This window comes from Pyxicephalus adspersus, chromosome Z, assembly GCF_032062135.1.
Source record: "Pyxicephalus adspersus chromosome Z, UCB_Pads_2.0, whole genome shotgun sequence".
NCBI classification, from domain to species: Eukaryota; Metazoa; Chordata; class Amphibia; order Anura; family Pyxicephalidae; genus Pyxicephalus; species Pyxicephalus adspersus.
This window is the reverse complement of record NC_092871.1, coordinates 7,678,992-7,701,720: the sequence shown is the minus strand read 5'-3', so window position 1 is coordinate 7,701,720 and position 22,729 is coordinate 7,678,992. Positions and strand designations below refer to the sequence as shown.

Sequence of the window (22,729 nt, the reverse complement as noted above, 5' to 3'; positions counted from 1 at the left end):
TGTCTATTTTTCATGTGATCCACACCTGTTGTGCTTTTTAGCCGTTGGCACAGGTCCTCCACAGTGGTGTCTCACCACTTTTTAAAGAATATTTTCCACTTCTTTTTCCACATCTGAAAAGAGATAGGTATTGGGACTTTCTAGGTACATTTTTATCCTTAAAGTATAATACGTTATTATAAAACCATAAATATGAAGGAAACAAGAGAAGTGGTAATAGGAGGAATTCTGTCTAGTAAGACCAGCGATCCAACTCACGTTAGCATCATAGTAACTTTTACTTGTGATTTTTGTTGTTGTTGAAACACTCACAGGATTGTAATGTATATTTGTTCATCATTATAGCTAAGAAACCTTAGTTTATAAAGTTCTATTTTTTGCCACACAAAACCTCTTCTCTTGTTTCCTTCACATTTAATCCTTTACCAATGGGTGACTAACTACAATAGTATCAGGAAAGACTATACCTACCTCAACCTTATCTCTCATTATAAAACCATACAAAATGTATTAACATTTTTGAGCAGTGTAAGGCTGAGGAGCGGTCCAAAGGAGTATCCAAAAAGGTATATGCGTTGGCTCATCTAGTCCCATCTCTTTCAAGAAATTGTAACATCCAGGGGCAAGGATACACCATTCTGTAACTGGTTGAACATCACGTAGATATATCAGATAAACGTAATTAGTCATCATAAATTAGGCACAAAGAATTTTTATAATATTTCAATTAAGATGAAGACAATTGGTGAAAATTTAGTTCAAACAGAACTCTTTGATCATAATACAGCGTAAACAGAACTTCTCAACTAAGCTCTTCAGATAAAACATAATTTGCGAAACGCGTCAAGGACAAGAGACCATGTCAAAGGTGCTTCAGGTCTTTCACAATCCGAGGAATGCCCCTGGCTTCTGCAATATTATACCAAGTTGTCAAGTAAAGTACTTAAAGAATCCAGCAGTGAGAAGGGAATGTACAGATCCAGGAATAGATCTCCTTATGTCACCATGCTCACCCGGTGATGAACTCTGGCCAACAATTTAAACAGGAAATCCCAGGGTTCCACTGATTTTCTACAGCACTGATTTTTGAGCAGTGGAGCAGAAACACAAAGGCAAAGTTGCATTCCTTCTGTTGTGAGTAACTCTACAGATTAATGTAGTGGCATGTTCCATCCTGGTACTGAATGCTAACACCTGATCTGTTCACACCACGCCTGGACTCATTGTACATTTTCATTAGGCTTGTATCCACCCCTCCCATGTTCTATGTATTCCCATACTCTTCCCCCATGAAAATATCAGTAAAACTGTGAAACATTGCCTTAAAATACAAACAATGGACATATGACCTGCCCAGATCTTCTTTTATACCTTCAAGTAGTTACTTTCAGCTGCTTTTAAATTGCTTTGTTACCATCGACCAGATGTTGTGGGGACACCATACATTGTGGCACCACTTGGATGGTTAAAGGGTTTATTTGTGACTTTAGCTGTTTTAAAATCAGACACATTCTGTCTTTTCCTGCCCCTTCCTTTGAACACAAGACTCCTTATGCTCATGGTCTAGCCTCAACTACTTTTTTTCTGAACTGTTTTGCACTGCTACCAACCACTCCATGTGCCAAGGTGTCGGTCAATGCTTACTCCAAGTAGCATAATGAATGTAGCTGGGTTGACCATGCTAGGTAGACCTTCCTTTTATCCCTTCCATGACCAGAGGTCATTAAAGGCAAATGTCAAATATATCAGTGTCATTATGCATTGATTAACTTGCATAGATTTTTATTTGTCATAAAATGAAGATAAAAGGACAAAAATAAATTTTCTACTTAAAGCAGAACTGAACACACTGAAGAGTAAGGTGCAGTGTGAGATGACTGGTATTGGAGTGAGATTTGGTGATATCACTACTGTGCTGCTCTCTGTACTCCTTCCCTGAGGCTCCGACATAAAGGAAGCAAAGCCCTTCCACTACCAAGTTGGCTACCCCCATAGAGAAACAAAGAGCACACCCTACTGTGGTGTACAACCAAGTAAAAGCCCACAAACTTAAATAGTCCTGGGAGAAAGTAGTGGCCAGTAGGGATGGGTGAGCAAGAATATTAAGTTCGATCTCGCGGCGAATCGGGCCTTACTCACTTACCGAAAATGTAAGCGAGAATGGCCTTCTGATTCGCTGAGAGGGCGAGCTCTCACCGAATAGGGAGATTTCCAGGACTGCATCATGCAGCCCTGGAAATCTTCTGCGATCCCCGGGCACTAGAACTTGACTTCCCAGGGAATCCTCCTGTGATCTTCCAATGGTTTCGCAAAATCGGTTCGCCAAAATCTTGCAGAACCATCGGAAGTTCAAGGAAATTTTTGCAAGAATGCCAAAGGCTTTCTCGCTCATCACTAGTGGCCAGAACAAGGATTTTCTGGGAGAATTTATTCACCAGCCACATCGCACACATCACTAGCCCGGCACCAAGGGACAAATTGCTGGGGTGTGTAAACAGCGTTCTGTAGGTGGTCAAGTCAAACATTTAGGGAAGAGGGGCAGGTGTACAAGCAAACATAGGACTGTGCAAACTACTACTGATTAGGGAGTGTCTGGGTCCCTTGTTCACTGACTCCCTTTTGGCACTGCTATGTTTACCCCTGTGACTGCTCCTTTCCCTCTGCCTATCTTATTTTTCGGCAGAATGTAGAATTCAGCCTCCAAAATTCAATTTCTCTTTGATTTTTTTTGACTTTCTAATTATTTGTTGTTTTTAATATCATCATATTTATTTCAGTTATTTTGTTTTAGAGTTGGATATGCATTTAACAACTGTGCCTTCCTTTGTGAGAGGCACAATGACAGGTGAGTCAGACCGCCTTGTATTTATGACCGGCTGTGATATTGATCACATCATCAGAAATCACACCAACTGGTTCCAGTGTCAATCTGAAAATCTTTATCATTGTCTTATTGTATGTTTGGGGTTCATTATCTCCTTACAATGTATTCTCCCACCTGCAGTACTATATTTCCACCACGAGATGTCATTCATATCATAAAGTAAAATATCAGTTACAGTGAAATCTGCAAGAAGTTATTAGGCTGCAGTGATATATATATATATATATATATATATATATATATATATATATATATATATATATATATTGTCATAATAGCTTTTTAATGATAAAAGGGGGATTTTTTATTGATACTATTACTATAAAGCTGTGTAAGCTATTAATCCCATAAATCCATCATGTAATAGTGATGAACAGACATACAAAAATTTAGGTGGTGTGACAACCAAGGCTCCCTTGATAGATACAGAACCATGAGTAGGTGTTGTCACCCCAGGACAAGAGGTATGAAAAAAAACTCCAGTAGAATAAAAGGGAGGTAGTTGTACAGTGCAAAGCAATCAGAGCAATGGAATTGGAACAGTTATTGTGTACTTGGAGTCTGCAAAAATGTACTGACACCGACACTGACTTCACAGCCCTGGCAGCAATACCCAATATTCATTACACTGTTTTTGTTTATGTATGCCCTGAAAAGCCCCCGGTGTTATAGTATTATAGAGTGGTCCTTTCCTTTTTTATGCAAGAATTACGGCTGTATTAGATCCCTAATGCCTCCCCAACATGGTCCCATAATACAGGAGAGCAGGAAAGTTCACTAATCCTGAGCGTTTCATGGTCATCTAAGCTGAGGACATGGAAGTGCTCAGAGTGGAGCACTTCCAGGCTACATGCATGGAGTAGGGTCTGGGTGTGACCCCCATGCTACCCACTGGCTATCCTGACAGTAGTTTTTTGAAGTTCTGGGCTTTAAAGAGCTCTGGAAGATGGGCAAACACACTTTTTTTATTTAAGAAAACCAGATGGGTTCCTATGCCACCTATGTCAGGTGGAAAAAAAGGACCTCAATATTGTACAAGTGCCAACCAGCCAGTGAACCAATCACTTGCCTTATGCTTCTAAAACAAAACCCTGGTGAACCTGAAAAAGAGCCAGTGCAAAAACACCATCACCAAGTCCACCAACACCAAGTCCACTAAGGTGCTTTTGTTCCTTCTGCAAAGAGGACAGGCCTCACATCCCTGACCCCCCTGGGGTGTAATGCACCAGACGCGGGATTGGGTCAACCTGACCCACCTGGCCAAAGTCAGATGGATCCCATTCCTTTGAGCTTGCCATACCCAGCCTGCTGAGTACTAGGTTAGTAGCTCCTCCCACGGGAGACTTCCATTAATGGAGCGCTAACTAACATTCAAAAGTCCAGGAAGGGCTCCAATCACACGACACATAGAGGTGACAGGGCAGCTTTACAGAATTGCTTCTACGTAAAATCCCAGAGTCTGCAGTTGAAATGTAAAACTATTGCATCATTGGTGCAAAAAGCTCACCTCCATAGGCAAACATACCCATACAGCCAACAGCTGTGGCCCTGACCCCGCCTCCCTCTTTTCCTGGCCAATCAAAATAGGAAGACAGGGGCTATGTGTTTATGAAGTATAGCTAACCATGTGCTATTTCTGGATAAAAGGACCTTTTTATTGGAGAAGAAGTATCTGGAAAAGAATACAATACATTAAGTACATTTTCTTCCTGGAGTTTGGCCTTAATGTTTAAAAAAAAAAGCCAATAAAATCTCTGACGGATTTGTTTTTATTATCAGTGTCAGATAAATGTGAACGCTTTACAGCATTTGGCAAACAAGGAATGGACTGGAGTGAGGTTTATGAACTAATCAGTTAATGCAAGCCTGACTCAAAGGACAATTAAAGGCTAGTATCTCCAGACAGGGCCACCAGCCCAACATATCTTAATGCTGGCCAAGGGGACAAGTTCCTTTCTGCCGACCATCCATGTCTTGTCCAGTTAACTTCTCGGTTTACCAGCTATACTCAAACAATGTTCCTCTAGAAAAGTTCTAGAACCAAGGTTTCTCAACTATTTGAACTTGGGAGAACCCTTGAAATAACGTTCAGGTCTTCAGGGAACCCCTTTCTCATAGTACACTTGTCATGAATTATGGGGAGGGGGGAAAGTTCACCAGAATGAACACATAAGGATAAAGACAAGCGACTAGGCCTTCAAAGGCCAGGGAGAGGGAAACGGTCACCACCTACGGACACCCTAACCTAGCCCTGACACCAACTTAATGGCCAGCAATATTACCTACATCATAACTTTTTTCTGCAGTAGAGAGAAGGCACATAGGCGCCATTTACTAGGTGAAGGACCCTGCAACAAGACTGCTCCTACCCCTACCTCAGATGTATCAACTTCTACAGTAAATGGTTGTGACACATCTGGTTGCACCAGTATAGGAGCAGAAGCAAAACACTCCTTCACAGCTGGAAAGGCTTGTAATGCCGCATCCAACCAGACTGAGATATCCGAACCTTTCCTAGTCATGTCTGTTAAAGGTTTAACCACAGTGGAGTAGGTCAAAATAAATTTACAGTAGTAATTGGTGAACCCCAAAAATCGCATAAGTGCTTTCAGATTTTCGGGTCGATCCTAGTTCAACACAGCAGGGACTTTTTCAGGATTCATACGAAAACCTGAAGATGAAAGTAGGTAACCCAGGAATTGCACCTCCGGGACTGCGAATACACACTTCTCCATCTTAGCATACAATTTATTCTCTCTAAGGATCTTTAACACTTGTTTCACGGGATCCTGATGAGTCACCATGTCAGGAGAATAAATTAGTATATCATCCAGATACACCACAACAAACCTGCCCACCAGATGATGAAAGATGTCATTAACGAAATGTTGAAAAACCGCAGGAGCATTGGTTAACCCGAAAGGCATGACCATATTTTCAAAATGACCCTCAGGTGTATTAAAGGCCGTCTTCCATTCGTTCCCCTTTCTGATCCTTACCAGATTATACGCCCCTCTCAAATTCAATTTAGAAAACACCTTGGTGCCAACAATCTGATTTAACAAATCCGGGATTAAAGGAAGGGGGTAAGGGTAACGGACAGTAATAAGGGTAAGCTCACGGAAGTCCAAACATGGCCTAAGAGTTCTGTCCTTTTCGTTAACCAAGAAAAACCCAGCGACTACAGGAGATTTGAATGGTCTAATATGACCTTTAGCCAAACTCTCAGCGATATATTCTTGCATGACCGCTCTTTCGGGTTCAGAAAGATTATACAACTGAGACTTGGGCAACTTAGCTCCGGGAATAAGGTTGATGGGGCAATCATACTCCTGATGTGGAGGTAACTCCTGGCCTCCACTTTCAGAGAATACATCAGAAAACTCAGAAATAAACAAAGGTACAACCTTAGTGGTTACAACAGAAAGCGATAGTGCAATAATCACTCCAATCAAGAATCTGTCGCTTGCCAATCGATGGTAGGATTATGTTTGCTTAACCATGGTAAACCTAGTACCAACGGAGCAGGCAGACCCTCCAGCACAAAGCACAAGATGAATTCTTGATAAAAATCACCCACCTTTTAAACGGATGTCCTGCACCATTTGTAACAAACAATTCTGCGTGAGTGGAGCAGAATCAATTGCAAACACTGAGATATTTTTGTCTAATGCACTAGTTGTTAACCCATGTATGCGGACAAACTGACCATCAACTAAATTAACCCCTGCTCCACTGTCAATAAACACTTCAATTCCCACAGTTTTGGAGTCTAGCGCCACCTCAGCAGACAGGAGAAATCGAGTACTACCGGTAAATGACAAAAGTAAATTCTGATTCCCCACACAGACCACCCAGTGAGAGATGAGGATTAAACACACATATTTTTTTTTTGTTTTCACCTTGGCGCTGAACATAAGGACAGATGTTGACAAAATGTCCCTTCTTATGCCCCAAGTTCTTATTCCCAGGTCCAGAGGTAGCTCCCCCCAACTGCATAGGTTCATCACTAGACATAAACTCAAGAGTTTCTCCACCCAAAGTGTCAGAGGAAGCCCCCACCTTAAATGATAGTACATCCTGGGATTGAGGAACCTTAGAGCTGTCCCCCAGGTGTCAATCCATACATACAGCAAGGGACATTGACCACTTCCAATGACCCAGGATATTTGTGAAACGCCAATGCGTCCTTCAGGCTCTCAGATAGCCCTTGACAAAATTGACTACAGTGAGCAGGATCACTCCACTCAGTATCCGTAGCCCACCTCCTAAATTCAGAGCAATAGGTCTCGGCAGAACGCTTTCCCTGCCGTAAGCCACGTAACTTGGTCTCGGCCAGGAGGATCCGACCTGGGTAATCATAGATAGGACCTAGCGCTCTGAAGAATTCATCTACCGACTGGACAGACTGTGATTCAGTCGGCATAGAAAAAGCCCAAAACTGAGCGTCACCTTTAAGCAATGAAATAATTATACCCACTCTTTGACTCTCGTCCCCAGAAGAGTGTGGATGTAGTTTAAAATTTGCACGACTCCCTTAACTGAATAAAATTGTCACTTTCCCCGGAAAACCTGTCCGGGGCAGCCACCTTAGGCTCAGGACAGGCCTGGTTCCCGCTGTCTGAACCAGCCGCCTGTGGTCTCTGGATCTACGAGACGGAGGTCAGCTACCTCCAAAGACAGTCACTGCAATTGTCTGACCAGTGCAGCAATAGTCTCCATCGCCGCACCGACACAAACAAAATGGCAGTTTTAATTTTTTAGGGCGGTTGATAATGTCAAGAATTATGGGGAGGGGGGAAGGTTCATCAGAATGAACACATAAGGATAAAGACAAGGGACTGGGCCTTCAAAGGCTAGGGAGAGGGAAATGGTCACCAGCCACGGACACTCTAATCTAGCCCGGACTCCTGTCAGTATGAATATCCCCTGAAGGTGGGAATAGTCATACACTGGAACCTAGGCCCTAGTTGCCCTGAATTGCCCTAGGAATAGTGACAGGGTTTGAGACTACTGATTCCTTCCCTGATGAATGAACCAGCGTCTCCCTGAGGCCTAGTAACAACAATAGAACAACAAAACACCAAAAGTAGTTCAACTTATCTTAAATAGCAAATGGAGGAGCAGGACCTCTGGAGAGGACAACACATTAGCTCTTCACATCCAAGTAATGAATATCAAACACATAGCATGAAGTGTGAGGCCAGACTAAATGGAGGAGCAGTAATGACCACCAGCTGCAGCTGATACAAGAGGTGCGGTCATTACAAACAACAACACAGAAACAAGTAAAAACAAAGAGACTGTCAGATAACCTCCCATGCAGCTTGTATAACAGATCCTCTTACCTCAGTCACGGAAGGGACCGTGACAATACTAGTGTGGTGGTCAGTAGGAAGAACTCCTCCTTTACATTGCTGCCCATTGGGAAGAATGTCAGCCTTACAGATAGACCATTGGGGTCAGTTAATAATGACCCGAGAATCAAAAACCCATGGCTCAATGGACCCTTAGCAAACTCTAAAGGAACCCTAGCATTTCAACCTGGTTTAGAAACAGAGGTTGCCAGGGCGTCTTTGAACCTTGGCTGCAATACCTCAAATTTCTAAAGCCTTCATAGTTCTGGAACAAGGTCACGTAGAAGTGCCAGCTGTGTCACTATAATGATCTTTTATTGTGCCTATAAAGGTGATTACTCTTAACACAACAGTAACACAAGGTGATACTGTTAACACAACATGAGGAATAATGTTTATTGGCTTTCAATACAAGAAGCTTTTTTCCCCACTTACCCCCCAATAAATTGGTTTTTGCAAAGGTTCCCGCATACCTGAACATGAAGAGTTTCTCAGGGGTGAAAAGGTTGATAACTGCTTCCCTGTATAATGACATACCTATAAAAAAAGAAAAGAAGGTTAAAGTTTTCTGTGCAAACATGTTCTGCTGTGACATTTATCAGACAAAGAGGACAACCCATGATGACTTTCATACTAGGAAGCAAAATCATTATCTCATTCTGTAAATTCCACATAGGCATAAAGGTGTGTTGTATGTACTATGAATGTTAGCATTCTGGAGAAAGGAATCTTTTGAGAACAAACCCATCCTGGAATGAATATAGAGTGAATATAGAGCGGGGTAAGACCTCTCTTCACCTAATATTTGTATATTCATTATTGTTTTATTACATTATAGCAATGCACATTAATGTCTTTATTAGACCTGTCAGCATTCTGAAATCATTTCTAGGAACACAATGCTGCTGTGCTGAACTGTTGTGTCGAAGAATTTGTACAGCAAACAATGTAAAATCTGCACTCCAGGATAAAAGCAACAAATTCAGCTTGTTTATTAACAGCCAACAAAAGAGGTCTCAAGGGCATTACATTACCCTGGATGCAAAAATCAATCCTCTAATGTGTTTCACCCCTCTCAGGAGTTTATTCATAGAGGAACAGCTCCCTAGGGTATAATATGGATATATACTGTACATACATCTGTCATCAATTCACTTCTGTGTGATCTAGATACACATAGGGATCAAGTTAATAGAAGCAATGCATACAGTATCTTGTTCTAACATTTACCTGCTCAATGTTAGAACAATAACTGACAACAAAATCACAAACAAAAAATAAAATCCTATCATTATATAGTTAAAAAAAATACATAGCAATAGAGAAATGTACCCTATGTACCCTATAATCCAATCTCTCTTCCTAATGAGTTTTTTGCTGCCACCAATAGGATTCTTTATTTGTCCAATAACCCGTATTTTAAAGATGTTTGCACAGGGCTGTTTCAAGGGAGAATATATGGCTGTCCCTACTGTCCTTGAACTGTCCCTCTTTCAGATTCAAGGCCCTCTGTTTCTCTTTCTAAATCAGTTGATTTGTTTGGGGGTGAATATATACACCTCTATAAAATGTAATATTTAACTATTATATATATATTATTTTGCAGTAAACATTCATCCAGCCATCTCATTTTTTGTGCTCTGTGGTCTGCAAAATAGTGGCATGTTGGGGGGCCATTTACCTACATATTATAGGTATCCCTTTCCCCATCCCCAAATGATGTGACTGTAAGATTTGTTGATTTAATTGGAACATTTTACACTTTTTTGCTTTTGAACTGTTGCTTCTTTGTTAAAATAGAATGCAAAAAGTTTAAAGAGCATGAAAGCCCAGTTGATATTACATTTACAACAACTAAATACATTCCAGTTTTGGAAACAAAAGCCTGTCTCTGCCAGAATGCTGCAGAGAGGGGTGCTTTCTCTGTGGAAACAGTGGTGTCTCTACAAAGGTCAAACACACCCCCTGATGAGTCATAGCTACAATGAAATTAAAGCTCTCTGCTGATTGGTTAGATTCAGCTCCGATTCAGCAAGAGGGAGGGGTCCAGAATCTGCATAAAGACCACTGCTTCTACACAGAAAGCACAGGTCCTTCTCTGCAGCATGATAGCAGAGGACAGAAATGTAATGAGTTGTTTTTTGTTTTGTTTTTTTGAGAAATAGAACAGAACCTATTTTTCTTTCTTCCATAGAGGATTGTTGAAAGAGAATTAAAAAACCTAGTGCCTAAAATATCCAACTATATGAACTAAAATGTATGCAATGAGGTGTAAATGGGTCATGGGAGATAAAGAGATCATCAGGACTGAAATGGAAATGCAACAGAGAATGGAACATAATACTGGTAAATTGTGCTAAATAGATTTCCACAAAGAATAGGTACAATTTCTTTAATTGGATAATACATTTTTGATTGGAAAAAGGTATAAAATGTATTTTAGCTGGAATCCTGGGTGTAGCTGTAGCCCATCCCTGCCAACTCCGGTCTATAAGCATGTAATGCGGAGGACTTTGTGTCTTGCTGGCCATGGTGTCCGCCTGTTCCAGCATATATATATTTATATATCTACTCCATGTGAGCAAAATATTATACTCAATTGTACTTTGTGTTTTGTGACTATTTATGGCCATTTTTCTGGTTAATGTTTTACTTTTAATGACTTACAGTATTTTATAAAAAGTTTTTACTGCGATACGCGTTGAATTCTGACCTCCCACTATCTGTTGCTATGATTATGGAGGTTCTCTTCTGACTCCCCTATGTAGGGGCTGTCTTTGGTCTACATTGAAGTGATTTGGGGATCATTTGTATTTGGTAGCACAAATGTGCGTTATATTCATGCTTTTTATTCATTTTAGAGTGTATGTTAATAAAAATTATTGATTTTTATTAAACTGTTTAATTGTTGGTAAAACCACCAGAAAAAGTCCCATTGAAAGTAAGGATATGCACATGTTTTTTAATCCTCATATTTTTATTTCTATGTTTAATTAATTGTGTGGCTATTTTTGCATTTGGTCAGAATCATTCAATACTTCTCTCTCTCTTTATATACATACTAGCTGCCCAGGTGTTTATTTATTCCAATCTTATATTATACAGGAAAAGGAATCAAATAAAGCTATAGTGTTAAGCAAAAGGCACTGAGCCATACATTCACACATACATACATGCAAATATACCTCTGACATACGCTCAGATATACTCTCATATACCACAGCGCTGTACAAAGATCAGCAGTGCACTCACAAGAGTGATATGTCTAGCAGTTTGGTTGAAATGTCTACAAGTGTTTCCTAGTGATCACCAAATATAGCTCTGACATATAGCACAGTGATGTACAAAGATCAGCGGTGCACTCACATGAGTCTGAGTCATATGTCTAGCAATTTTGGTTGAAATGTCTCCATGCGTTTCCTAGTGACACACATACATACATCCAAATATAGCTCTGACATATAGCACAGTGCTGTACAAAGATGGCTGGTGCACTTACACAAGTCTTAGTCATATGTTAAGCAACTCTGGTTGAAATGTCTCCATGCCCCCATTTGTACTCCTATTATTATATTAATAATCCTATTATTATTATTATTATTATTATTATTATTAATAAACAGGATTTATATAGCGCCAACATATTATGCAGCGCTGTACATTCAATAGGGTTTGCAAATGACAGACTAATACAGACAGTGATACAGGAGGAGAGGACTATAAGGCGTCTCACATAGCCCCTCTTATCTCTTGTAATAATACCGACTGCCCTTTGTGGGTGATGATTGAATCGACCCTTATCAGTCCGAATCCCGTGCTAAATTTGTTCTGGAGCCCCCTGTCAATTTGACTGACGACTAGGAGTCCGTTTTTGTTTCACATGCTTCAAATTTGGGATTCTGTTAAGATCAAGGCAAAATTTATTAGTGGTCACCGTCCATTGATGCAGGTATTTGACAACCCCCGTTTTTGTAATAAACCGGATTTTGTGTGGTGGATTCAGCATAATCTTATTACTGTGGGGTCTTTGCTTTCCAACTCAGGAGTACGTGCTTTTTCCTTTTAAAAGGAGAAATATGATATACTTAACCAAGAACTTTTCCACTATTTGCAAATTCGGCATTTTCTCGGTAGCTTGTTTGGCTGTGTTAGGTTCCCTCTATGTGTGAATTTGGGTGTATGTGGGGGATAACCCAGTTACCCCTTTTTTGTACGTTTTGTATATCCTATCTGTCAGTACGGGAAAATGAACTGTCGATAGTCTTTACAGAAGATGATGTTTCGAATTTATGGTTAGCTATCCCCAAAAGCTCCAGGGATGTTATTGCTTTCTGGGAAAATTCCTATAAAGTTCTCATGCGGTGATACCTAACTCCTGCTAGGATAGCACACGCATTCCCCTCATTATCGCCAAATTGAGGATGTGCTGTGAAAGGTAATATGGGCCATATTTGGTGGCTTTGTCCCAAAGTTTCCAGATTGTGGATAAGGGTGTACTATATGATTAACACAGTGCTGGGAATCAATTTACCTAAAGACCTCATGCTTTATTCCATGTCCCTTTACCTAATGTTGACAAAAAATGATCTGTCCTTATTTCGCATGTTTTTACGGCTACTAAGCAAACTATTGCGTGTGCATGGAAAACACCTATTTTAAATTTTATAGAAGTTAAAAATCGTATGCACGGCCCTATGGTCAATGAGAAAATGATTCCCATGATAAGTTTTTGGCTGTCTGGCAACCCTGGTTGGACTATTATTTGCCTTCTCCTAGAACTCATTCTCTTCTTCATATTTGAAGTTATGTTTTTCTTCCTTTTTCTTTTTCCTTGGAACAGGACTTCTTTTTCTCTCCCTCAGTTTCTTTTTTTCCCCTTCTTCTTTCATGATGACGAGGTATAACTTACCCATGTGTGTTTCTATGTTATCCCTTTGTTATTTTTTCATTGTTTTTTTTCCATTATGCGGTTGTGTATTTGTACTAATGCTAATAACATGTTTCTATTTATAGCTGTGAAGTAACAGCTTTATATATTTTTATTTGTTCACTGTATTCTGTTTGTAACATGTTCATTTTTGTTTTTTGTGCATGGATGTACATTCTTTTTCGCTTTGTTTCTATAGTTCATTCAATAAATCTTTTGTAAAAGAAATGTCTCCATGCATTTCCTAGTGATGTCATACATACACACATACATACATACATCCAAATATACTGTAGATCTGACATATACCACAGTGCTGTATAAAGATGACCGGTGCACTCACATGAGTCTCAGTCATATGTATAGCAAGTTTGGTTGAAATGTCTTTACGTGTTTTCAAGTGATGGTGGAACATACATACATACATCCAATTTTATACATATAGATATATGTCACGTAGAGGTTGAAGCAACATACAAAACTTTATCAGAAGAGTTATAAATGCAATATTTGGCAATTTATTGGGCATCGGCTAGTTTGGTGATGTGTAACTCACCTTTATTATGGCTGCCATATTTAAAGAACATAAGACAAGCAATAAATTGACCATTTTTCAATTTTCTGTTGAAGTCCTGTGTTCCTCAACCCTCTAATCCATCTATATGTTTTATAGCCATGGTTCATCCAGGCTTTGCACCCTTGAACATGAACAAAAGCTACCAATTGAACTATCTATATATAATAAAATCTATACTGAGCTTTAGTACCATATGGAGCAATCCCAGGATCTCAGCCCATTAGGAAAAATGCGATTTAGGGTTCTTGTCTACTTCTAATAATCGACAAACCATACCAATCCATAAGGTTTAACGCCATAAGGTTTGTCAGCAACATTACAGCCATCCAGATGATCCAGATTTCAAAGGTAGTGCCTGCCTTCATTTCCTCATATACCAATGAGTATCTGGGTATTCTATGATCTGCGTGCTGACCCTCTATAACAGCGGTCGCCTGGCCAGTGCGCCCCCCAGCGGCATCACGCAAAGGACCCTGCTAGGGGGGAGCGCACCGGCCAGAGCCATGGACTATGTCCCTCGTAGGGATTGCAAGTTCGGGCGGTGGGCAGGTTGTGTTTCTGGACACAACCCACCCACTCTCCTATCGCAGGTGTGAGCCTGGCAGGTTCTGAACAAGTGGGTGGGTTCTGGCATCATGGCACCCCTCTGGGGGGATTGTCTTCCCCTTTTGTGTGACACACAGCTCCCCTGCGCATGCACGGTCCAGAGTCTGTAGCATTAGTTGTCCACTGGCACTGCGCTATATCACTCTCTAGATGTGGAAAAATCAAGGTTCCTCCTAATCCAACTCTATTTGGAACTTTGAGCTTCATTGGAAAGGCTGCAATGGAACCTCTGTATAAGTACATATAACCACTTCTTTATCCCCTGATGAAGCACATTTATGAAACACGTTGGAATCAGTAGTGGCTTAGAAATCAGTCTGACCCTAGATCATCTTGCTTCTGGCCTTTGATTGCAACTGTTGACTCATTAATGCATTTCATTAGAGAGTTTCTGATATATTTAGTAAAAGAATTTGCAATAAAATTTACTTTTGATTTGTATATATATGTTTGATGTTTTTTATGCTAATAATCAATCAATAATGCTCTCCTTCCAAATCCAGAAGAATTATATGGGTCTTTTTTGTATTGTTTTATGCATAACAGTTGGGGGTTGTAATTATTTTAATTTGGAAGGTAACTTTCTGACTTTTCTCTCTTGACACCTATCTATAGGGCCAGAAAGGACTGGATACATGCTCCCTATATATCTGTGTAAATAAATACATCTGAATGGAAGTAACACTGAGGAACATTATGTGTTAGGTTCTTGGTGCCAGATACCTCAGGATACCAAAAGAAGTTTTGTTGGACAGGGTCCCCATCAGCGGGGGGACAAAGGGTACTTCTGTACTAGGCCATCCAAAAGTATGTTGAAACTTAAAGAAAGGGGGTCCAGGAAGTTTACCTAGTATGGGGTTCATGAATTTGAAATAGAGGCCCTGCTTGCGGATTCCATGCCTTGATGGCTCAAAACTGTTTTGGTTCTACAGGATATAAACAGGTGGGTTTAATGCTTTGGCTGTATGTACATTTGATATATATCTTATTTCTTACAGAATGGCCTTTCGAATCTCCCTCCATGGCCTCATGACTGGCTGCCTTGTCATTTGCACCTTCTTCTGGCTTTTATACCTGAGGTCACATGTACATGACAGACAAGATAAACAAGTCCATATCCTTATCCTATCATCTTGGAGATCTGGTTCTTCTTTCCTTGGCCAGATATTTAACCATCACCCTGACGTTTTCTATGTTTATGAGCCAGCCAGGATGGTTTGGGTTAAATATCCTAATGAGAAAGCAAGTCTTCTCCATTACCCTGTTCGAGACCTCCTTCGATCACTATATAACTGTGATATGTCCCCTCTCCATGACTACCTACCTAGAAATGGGCGTTACATATCTGACCTTCCCTTTTGGTCGGAGAGTTGGGCATTATGTTCACAACCAGCCTGCAAAGCCTTTTCCAAGGATACAGACTATGACCGGCCCTCGTGTTTCCAAAGATGTGGTTACGTCCCCTTGGAAAAGATGACCCAAGCCTGCAAAATTCACAAACACGTAGTATTGAAGACTGTTCGTGTATTGGACCTTAGAGTTCTTCTTCCACTACTTCGGGATGACAACCTTGACCTTAGGATTGTCCATTTGGTAAGAGACCCTCGAGCTGTGGCTTATTCACGGCAAAATTTTGATCTTTTGAGGGATGAGGATCTCATAGTGGCCAGAGATACAGTACACTGGGAAAATAAAGTTACCATACCCAACATCACCAATGTAATGGCCAATATTTGTAGGGCTCAAGTTGCAATTAATGAGTTTAGCCAAAAAGCTGACTTGTCGTTGGCAGGATCTTATATGTTGGTACGACATGAAGATCTGGCAAGGAAACCCTTGTCAACAGTTCAGAAGATTTACAAATTTGCAGGCCTCAGCTTTACTGAAAGACATCAGAACTGGTTGTACAACATTACTCACCAAACTAAGCCACAAAAAGATAGATTCATGTTCTTTGCCGCGGACTCCAAAAAGATCATTCAAAAATGGAGAGGTGGCCTCCAACACAAGAACGTTTTGGAAATTCAAGAACAATGTAAGAAAGCCATGGGAATTTTTGGATACTTACCAGTCAACACTTTGAAAGAGCAGAGAAATCTAAACTTCAATGTAATGACAGAATAAACAAACGATCACTAGAACTTAACAGGCATTAAAGTGTACCTGTCATCTGTGCATAATGTATGTAGGCTGGAGCAATACTATACAGTATGCAGGAAAAAAAGATGAGCCAGCATGGAGAGTTAGTCTTTTGATTGATGTTTTTGTCCTATGGTACAAAAAGACATAAGAAAGAAGAAGTCAGTTTGGCTTTTTTACTTTAATATTTTCATAAAGTAGCTGACAATCTCCTATGTGATTGAATGTTTTACATGATAGGTCTTCTGTATGAAGCCATCAGGGGTCTAAACCCTTTTACAGTACCTAATTTTTGGCAACTGGCGGACATCCTGTGATGCAGCTTCATTGTTTAACCCCAAGTGACAATGCGGTTGGGGATGATAAGTAAAAAACAATGCTGTTAATGCTGGAATTATAACCCCAAATCACATTCATGGGCTAACACAAAGCTTTCAATAAATTATTATCTGCTGTTTTTCCATGAAGGTTCTAATTCACTTCCTATATGGGGCAAAATTCTCACTAATATGCCCCTGTGTTGTCACCTATTTGCACCCCGCCATTAAACACACCAGGCATGGCCCACAATTGTCACTACTTGGAGCCCGGTCCAATTGTGTGCAGCTGATGCTGGTAAATGTAGACAGAAGGAGGCTGAAAGTGGCTACAGGAGATCAGCAGCTCTAAAAAAGGATTGAAAAATGTAAAAACAAGACAATTGATTACAATACACAGTTTTATAGCAAATGTACTTTTTGTCCTGATGGGGTTTTAGAGTGAAAATACAATGCACTTGTCCTTTGAATCACAATGTTCCAAAAAATTTGATACTGTCAAAGGTGCAGAAAGAAAACTGTTTAACAGCACAAAAACTTTTTCTTGTTTGTGGCAGTCAATTGGAACGCCATACGGGCGCCATTCTAAGGATTTCAAATCCATTGAGCTGTGACCAGGATCATCTTGACACTTTAGTAAGGAACAAAAGTACACAAATCACAAGTGTTTAAGGAAGTGTTACTAATGGTGTGATACAGAATAATGCCCGTGTTTCTGCAATGTATGTTGATACGTTACGTGCATTGAAGTGACATGGGTACCCAAACATATTAACCAATGCAGAAGTTTTGCAGCACTGCACCACCTTGGCTATTTAAACCAGCCTTTCTTCCAACATTTGTACCCTTGTGCAATAATGTCCAGGTCTTGAGGAACCCCTGCTAACACCACATTTTTGGGAGGTCAGTGGGGATTAAAGCCAGTGCAAAAAATGTCCCTTTACACAGAGGTGACTAGAATGCAACCACTAAAAACATCATTAGATTCATGCAGATGGCTCTACCAAGTGATGCAAGCATCATCCCATGGCAGGTCAATCAGCCAGAGTTTGATGAACCCCTAGCAATCTCTGAAGCAGTCCTGCTCAACTTCTTTAACATGGGGGAACCCTGGAATTAACTTGAAGGTCTTAGGTATCCCCTGCTATAATTATTACATGGACAGCCCACAGTAGATTAGCATACTACATTGTTGGCCAATGGGAAGAATGTCACCCCTACACATAACCAAAAAGATAATTGGTGTCAATTAACACTGACCTGAGAGGCACAAACTACTCATTGCTAAGAAAGTCCTAGCTACCTCTGGAGGAACCCTGGGGGCCAAATGGAAGCCTGGTTGAGAAAGGCTGGTTATTTCATGAGATTCTTTAGGAGATAGTTTGAAATAAAAAAAAGCTGGGGGTCATTTTAGGCTAAAGTCACCAGTGGCTTGCTGCAATATTAGGAAAACAGTTGTGCACAGAAAAATGTCTCCTTGTACCCAGCACCTTGACACGACTACTTACAAAATACAAGATCAGATTCTTCATTCTGAATTCAAGCCCTCCAATGGAAATGTCCAACAATTCCCTGATTTCTTGGCATATACGGTAGTCACCATGTAATAAAAGAGATTGTGTGGCTATGGGTGACCCCTAGTGGTTAGGTTGTATGTAACCATTTCCATAACACAACACAAATTTGCTTTAACCTTCTTCTGCCCTCTGAATGACAATCTGACCGCAGCTTTTAAATTATTGGAAACCAAAAATGTTATGTTTTTTTTATTTCCATTCTTGGTAATGTTAATATTTTAGAAAACTACAATGTAATTTGTAATTTAATTGGGGGTTTTGGTGAACTTAAGCAGCATGGAGTGCAGAAAATGTAAGTGTTGTTTATGGGACCTCCTATAGATTATTCTGTTTATTTTCCTCTTATAGACCAAGTACTGATTTATTATAAAGAATAGGTACATTTATTTTTGGTTGCCATCCAAACAGTTTTTTAAGGATGAGCAGATTATTCCTTTCTTGAAAACTTCATTAGCCTTGCAGCTTACCCGGGGTTTACTAATACTTTGTAAGACCTTAGGAACATGGGGCTGATAAGGTTGCATTACAATGACTGCAGGGTCACACATCTGCACTAAATAGAGCACTTAAGTAACTTTAAATATAATGGATATTTTTGGGCATGTGCCAATGCACATTTTATATGCCCCTCTGTACTGAAACCTGGAAATTTTAGTACATCAAAGATTGCTGTGATTTTGGAAATTGCAGTGCAGACATATGCCGTTTCTTACCTATCCTGAGCACAAGGCACATGTACATTGATTAATTCTACGCAAGAACGAGGGAGATCATTTGTCTCACCTAACTGTGTGAGTACCAAATTTGGAGATCAGACAAAGGGACAGTATGTAGGCAAACAAACCACCATTTGCCAATGTTTGTAACGTCTATTTTATTTGGGGTCAGTCAATACATTGACTCCACCACAGAAAGACCTGGTAAGGAAGGAACCTGCTAGCCACACATCGTCCCTTAGATATTAGGAGCCCCTTAGTCTTCATTCAGATTTGAGTTGGGACAAATGCCTGGAAATCTATAAAGTGGTTGTTTTGAGGGTTAACAGAAAATGTTCACTATTGTAAAGAATGTGGACAACTGCATATTTATCCATATATGTTACATTATTTTTCTTTAAATTTACAAAGACCAGTGTACCCCATTGGAGTAATGTGGGTCTATTGGCAACAATGGCTTTTGGTTTAGAATGTTCTCCAAAAGTGTGACCATTAAACCGTTCACAATATGTATGCATATTTCAGAGATGGCACTCTAGGTGTACATGCAACACAAGATTAGAGTCCTCCTTGCTATAAGACATAACCATGGCAGACCGGGTTTACCAGGTACTGGATACATGGGACCCAGCTCACTAACTAAATGCCAACCAGTCAGGTCCCTATCTTGGTCTCCAAAAACACAACCTAGGTTTCTTCCTTTTAGAAGGACAAGACCTTCATCAAACGTTGAAATATCATTACCCCAGTACCACAAGGCAACGACCTCAGCTTTTCCTTTATCAGGGTTCCTTGCTCTGTGACAATTTAAAAAACTTGAGAAAGATATTATTTGCCTCATATTGCATGGTTTATGGTAATACATTTACAAGACCCTGTCAAACCAAGATCCTTGTGAAAGATATTGAATAAAGTTTTAAAGGGAAGCAAATAATCAAATCTGCATTCTCTTCCATAGCTTCAGGTGCCACTAATAATCAATACTTTGTCAAAAAATGTCCCCCCCACACTAGTTTGTTGACCCTCGCACTGGCTCATAGGTACTAGTAATGTGTTGCCAATAGGAGGAACCATTTTTCTTGAGGGGGGGGGGGGGGGGCACTAAAAAACACTAATGGAAGTGTTGGTTACCTGTGCACCTGCAGCACTGGAATAGAATAAAGATACAATGACCTGCCAGTTGGGTAGGTACAGTATATGACTTCCTTTACATGGTGCAAGGTGCTCCACTCTACAATTATACATACACGGTTACTAAAAAAAACACATTTTTATATATCATTTGAAATTATAAGTAAATGGGGCTGACAGATTCTTGCAAAGTGTGCATGTAACACATTCTCAAAGTGTGAGGGAGGGAAGTGGACATTCAGTGGTGTGACAATGCTCCCTTGTCATGAAATGTTCCCTTGTAGGACGGAGAATTCTGGTGTTCTTGGCTTTTGTCCTGAAGTTACATTGCTTACAGCTGTTTTATAATTGAGGAAGGGAAACAAAAATGTAACAGTCAGCTTTCCCAGAATTTGAAAGGAAAAGGGCATAAAGACTACCGAGCTAAAATATTAGAGGAATTTCCTACACTCTGTCAGAATTTATTACTCTCTCTGTTCCAAAATGTTTTAGTGGAAGGGGTAGGCTGAGCTAGAGAAATACAATGCAACACAAAGAAGTTTTATACCCTCATCTTATATACCAATTCCCTTCTTGACCATTATTTAGGAAACCCCACGATTTTACAATCTGATTGCAAATAATTTTTTTAACTTACAAAACTGGAGCTGATGCATGCTCAGCAAGTCCCTAAAGTGGGGCAGCATGGTGGCCTTTGCAGCACTGGGTCCCAGGTTCAAATCTCAGACACTATCTGCAAAGAGTTTGAAGGTTCTCCCTGTGTTTGCATGGGTTTTCTGCGGGTACCGCAGTTTCCTTCCACAATCCAAAAACATGCAGTTAAGGTAATTGTCTTTCCCCCAAAATTGAGACTATGGATTTGAAAAGGAAGAGTTACACTGTACTGAGTTCATGCTCCTTGTATAAAGGGCAGGCAGGTTGCATCATCTTAGCATGGTGTCTTTAAAATGACACACATTTATTTTGACACACATTTATTTTGACACACATATTTATTTTGTATTCTCTGGTAACCCCTATTCCACACTCCACACTGGCCAGCTCAAGTTGACTGCACGTAGATTTCACCCATCACAGTGCCGAGCCACAGAGCAATCTATGTTCCAGGATAATCACCACAGAGAGAGATGCTTAATGAGATGTAGAAATTTCCATTGTATACAAATCACAGCTGAGCCAAACACTATGCTTGCAGAAATTTACTGGCTCAGGTTCAAATCATTGCAATTTGCATAAAGTTTGCATGTGATTAGCATTAAGGTTGAATTTTCTGCATCTCATTGACCATCCCTGCCCAGAGGTATTGTAAATAGCAATCTGAGTGACAAATGTGTTAAAGAATGAAGTGATATACATGTAGGGTGGCTATGCCGAAGGCTCCAGGAAGACCTAGCAAGGCAATGTAGCCATTTATCAGAATATCCCTATGTATCCCTTCCAACATATTAAATGTCATTATTACATTACCCTGGCAGCAGCTCTAACGACATGTAAGTGTGGCTTTCATATGATAAAGTTTTTATTCTGCTTTTGTTCTTGCTGAAGAGAATCACCCAATTTCTAGTGCAAAACATCATGGACCCACCCGAGAATGTTTCAGCAAACCACTTTGAACTGATGTGATGCAGTCAATGAGGACCATTCAACCTAAAAAGAAGTGAAGCACCATACTATAAGACGTTATCAGACTACATCTGGAACCTGCAAATATAAAGAGAAAGTATAAAGAAAAGAAAAATAATGGGGGGAGCATCAGGAGGGTTATGGAGTTTGGCTTTAATACGCACATTTTGCAAAGCAAAAGAGTTTGGCACCCCTGATGAAGCAGATTAAGAAGATGCCACCATGTTCAATTACCTGGAAAGTGTAAAGAAGTTGTTGTTAGGTATCAGCCTAAAATCAAATTTGACCAGGTCATTCAGAAGAGGTATGTTGTAAATTTAAGGATTTCCATCTTTCCCATGCTGCCCTCCAAGACAAATGAACTGGGCTATCCCCATAGCTAGACACATTTTTCCCTTTTTTAATTAGCATAATGTTCCCAGACATTTGGTTGTCTTCCATGGCATTTTGGTGCAATTAATACACACTTTCCAGAGATCAGAACAAACCAGCAGAATTTTTTTCCTATTGAATTCAACTGGAATGGAACGGAAACACTAAAGACTACACTGCCAGAGGTAGATTAGATATGAATAAAATACCCCTGATTAATTTGTTTGTTTAGAATCTTTAGGGAAAAAAGTTATAATTTATTCAAACCCGTGAACGTAATTTTTCCTGTGCAGCCTGATCTGCATAATAATGTGTAGAAAACAAAGCCATATGTGGGGAAAATAGGAATCTGTGTACTGAATACCGGCAATCTATGTACTAACCTCATACAGTTATAAACTACTTTGCACATTTGATGCTTTACAGCAAAATTCTAGCTTTTTCCCTCATTTAACCCAGAAGATGGCAGCATCAAGTAACAAGAATGTATCAGAGGTCTTTAT

General features: G+C 40.0%; 1 protein-coding gene across 1 annotated transcript; it reads left to right on the top strand.

Annotated features, from left to right (window-relative positions):
- Positions 1-8,935: 8,935 nt before the first annotated feature.
- Positions 8,936-17,260, top strand: LOC140342997 (carbohydrate sulfotransferase 6-like). Its single transcript, XM_072429419.1, has 2 exons — positions 8,936-9,022; positions 15,350-17,260. Exon 2 carries the CDS (start codon positions 15,351-15,353, stop codon positions 16,473-16,475), a length of 1,125 nt encoding a protein of 374 aa, XP_072285520.1. The 5' UTR covers positions 8,936-9,022; position 15,350; the 3' UTR covers positions 16,476-17,260.
- Positions 17,261-22,729: the final 5,469 nt, after the last annotated feature.

Bases quoted from the DNA above. Each gene is read 5' to 3' on its own strand.
- LOC140342997 (XM_072429419.1), top strand. From the start codon at position 15,351: ATGGCCTTTCGAATCTCCCTCCATGGCCTCATGACTGGCTGCCTTGTC.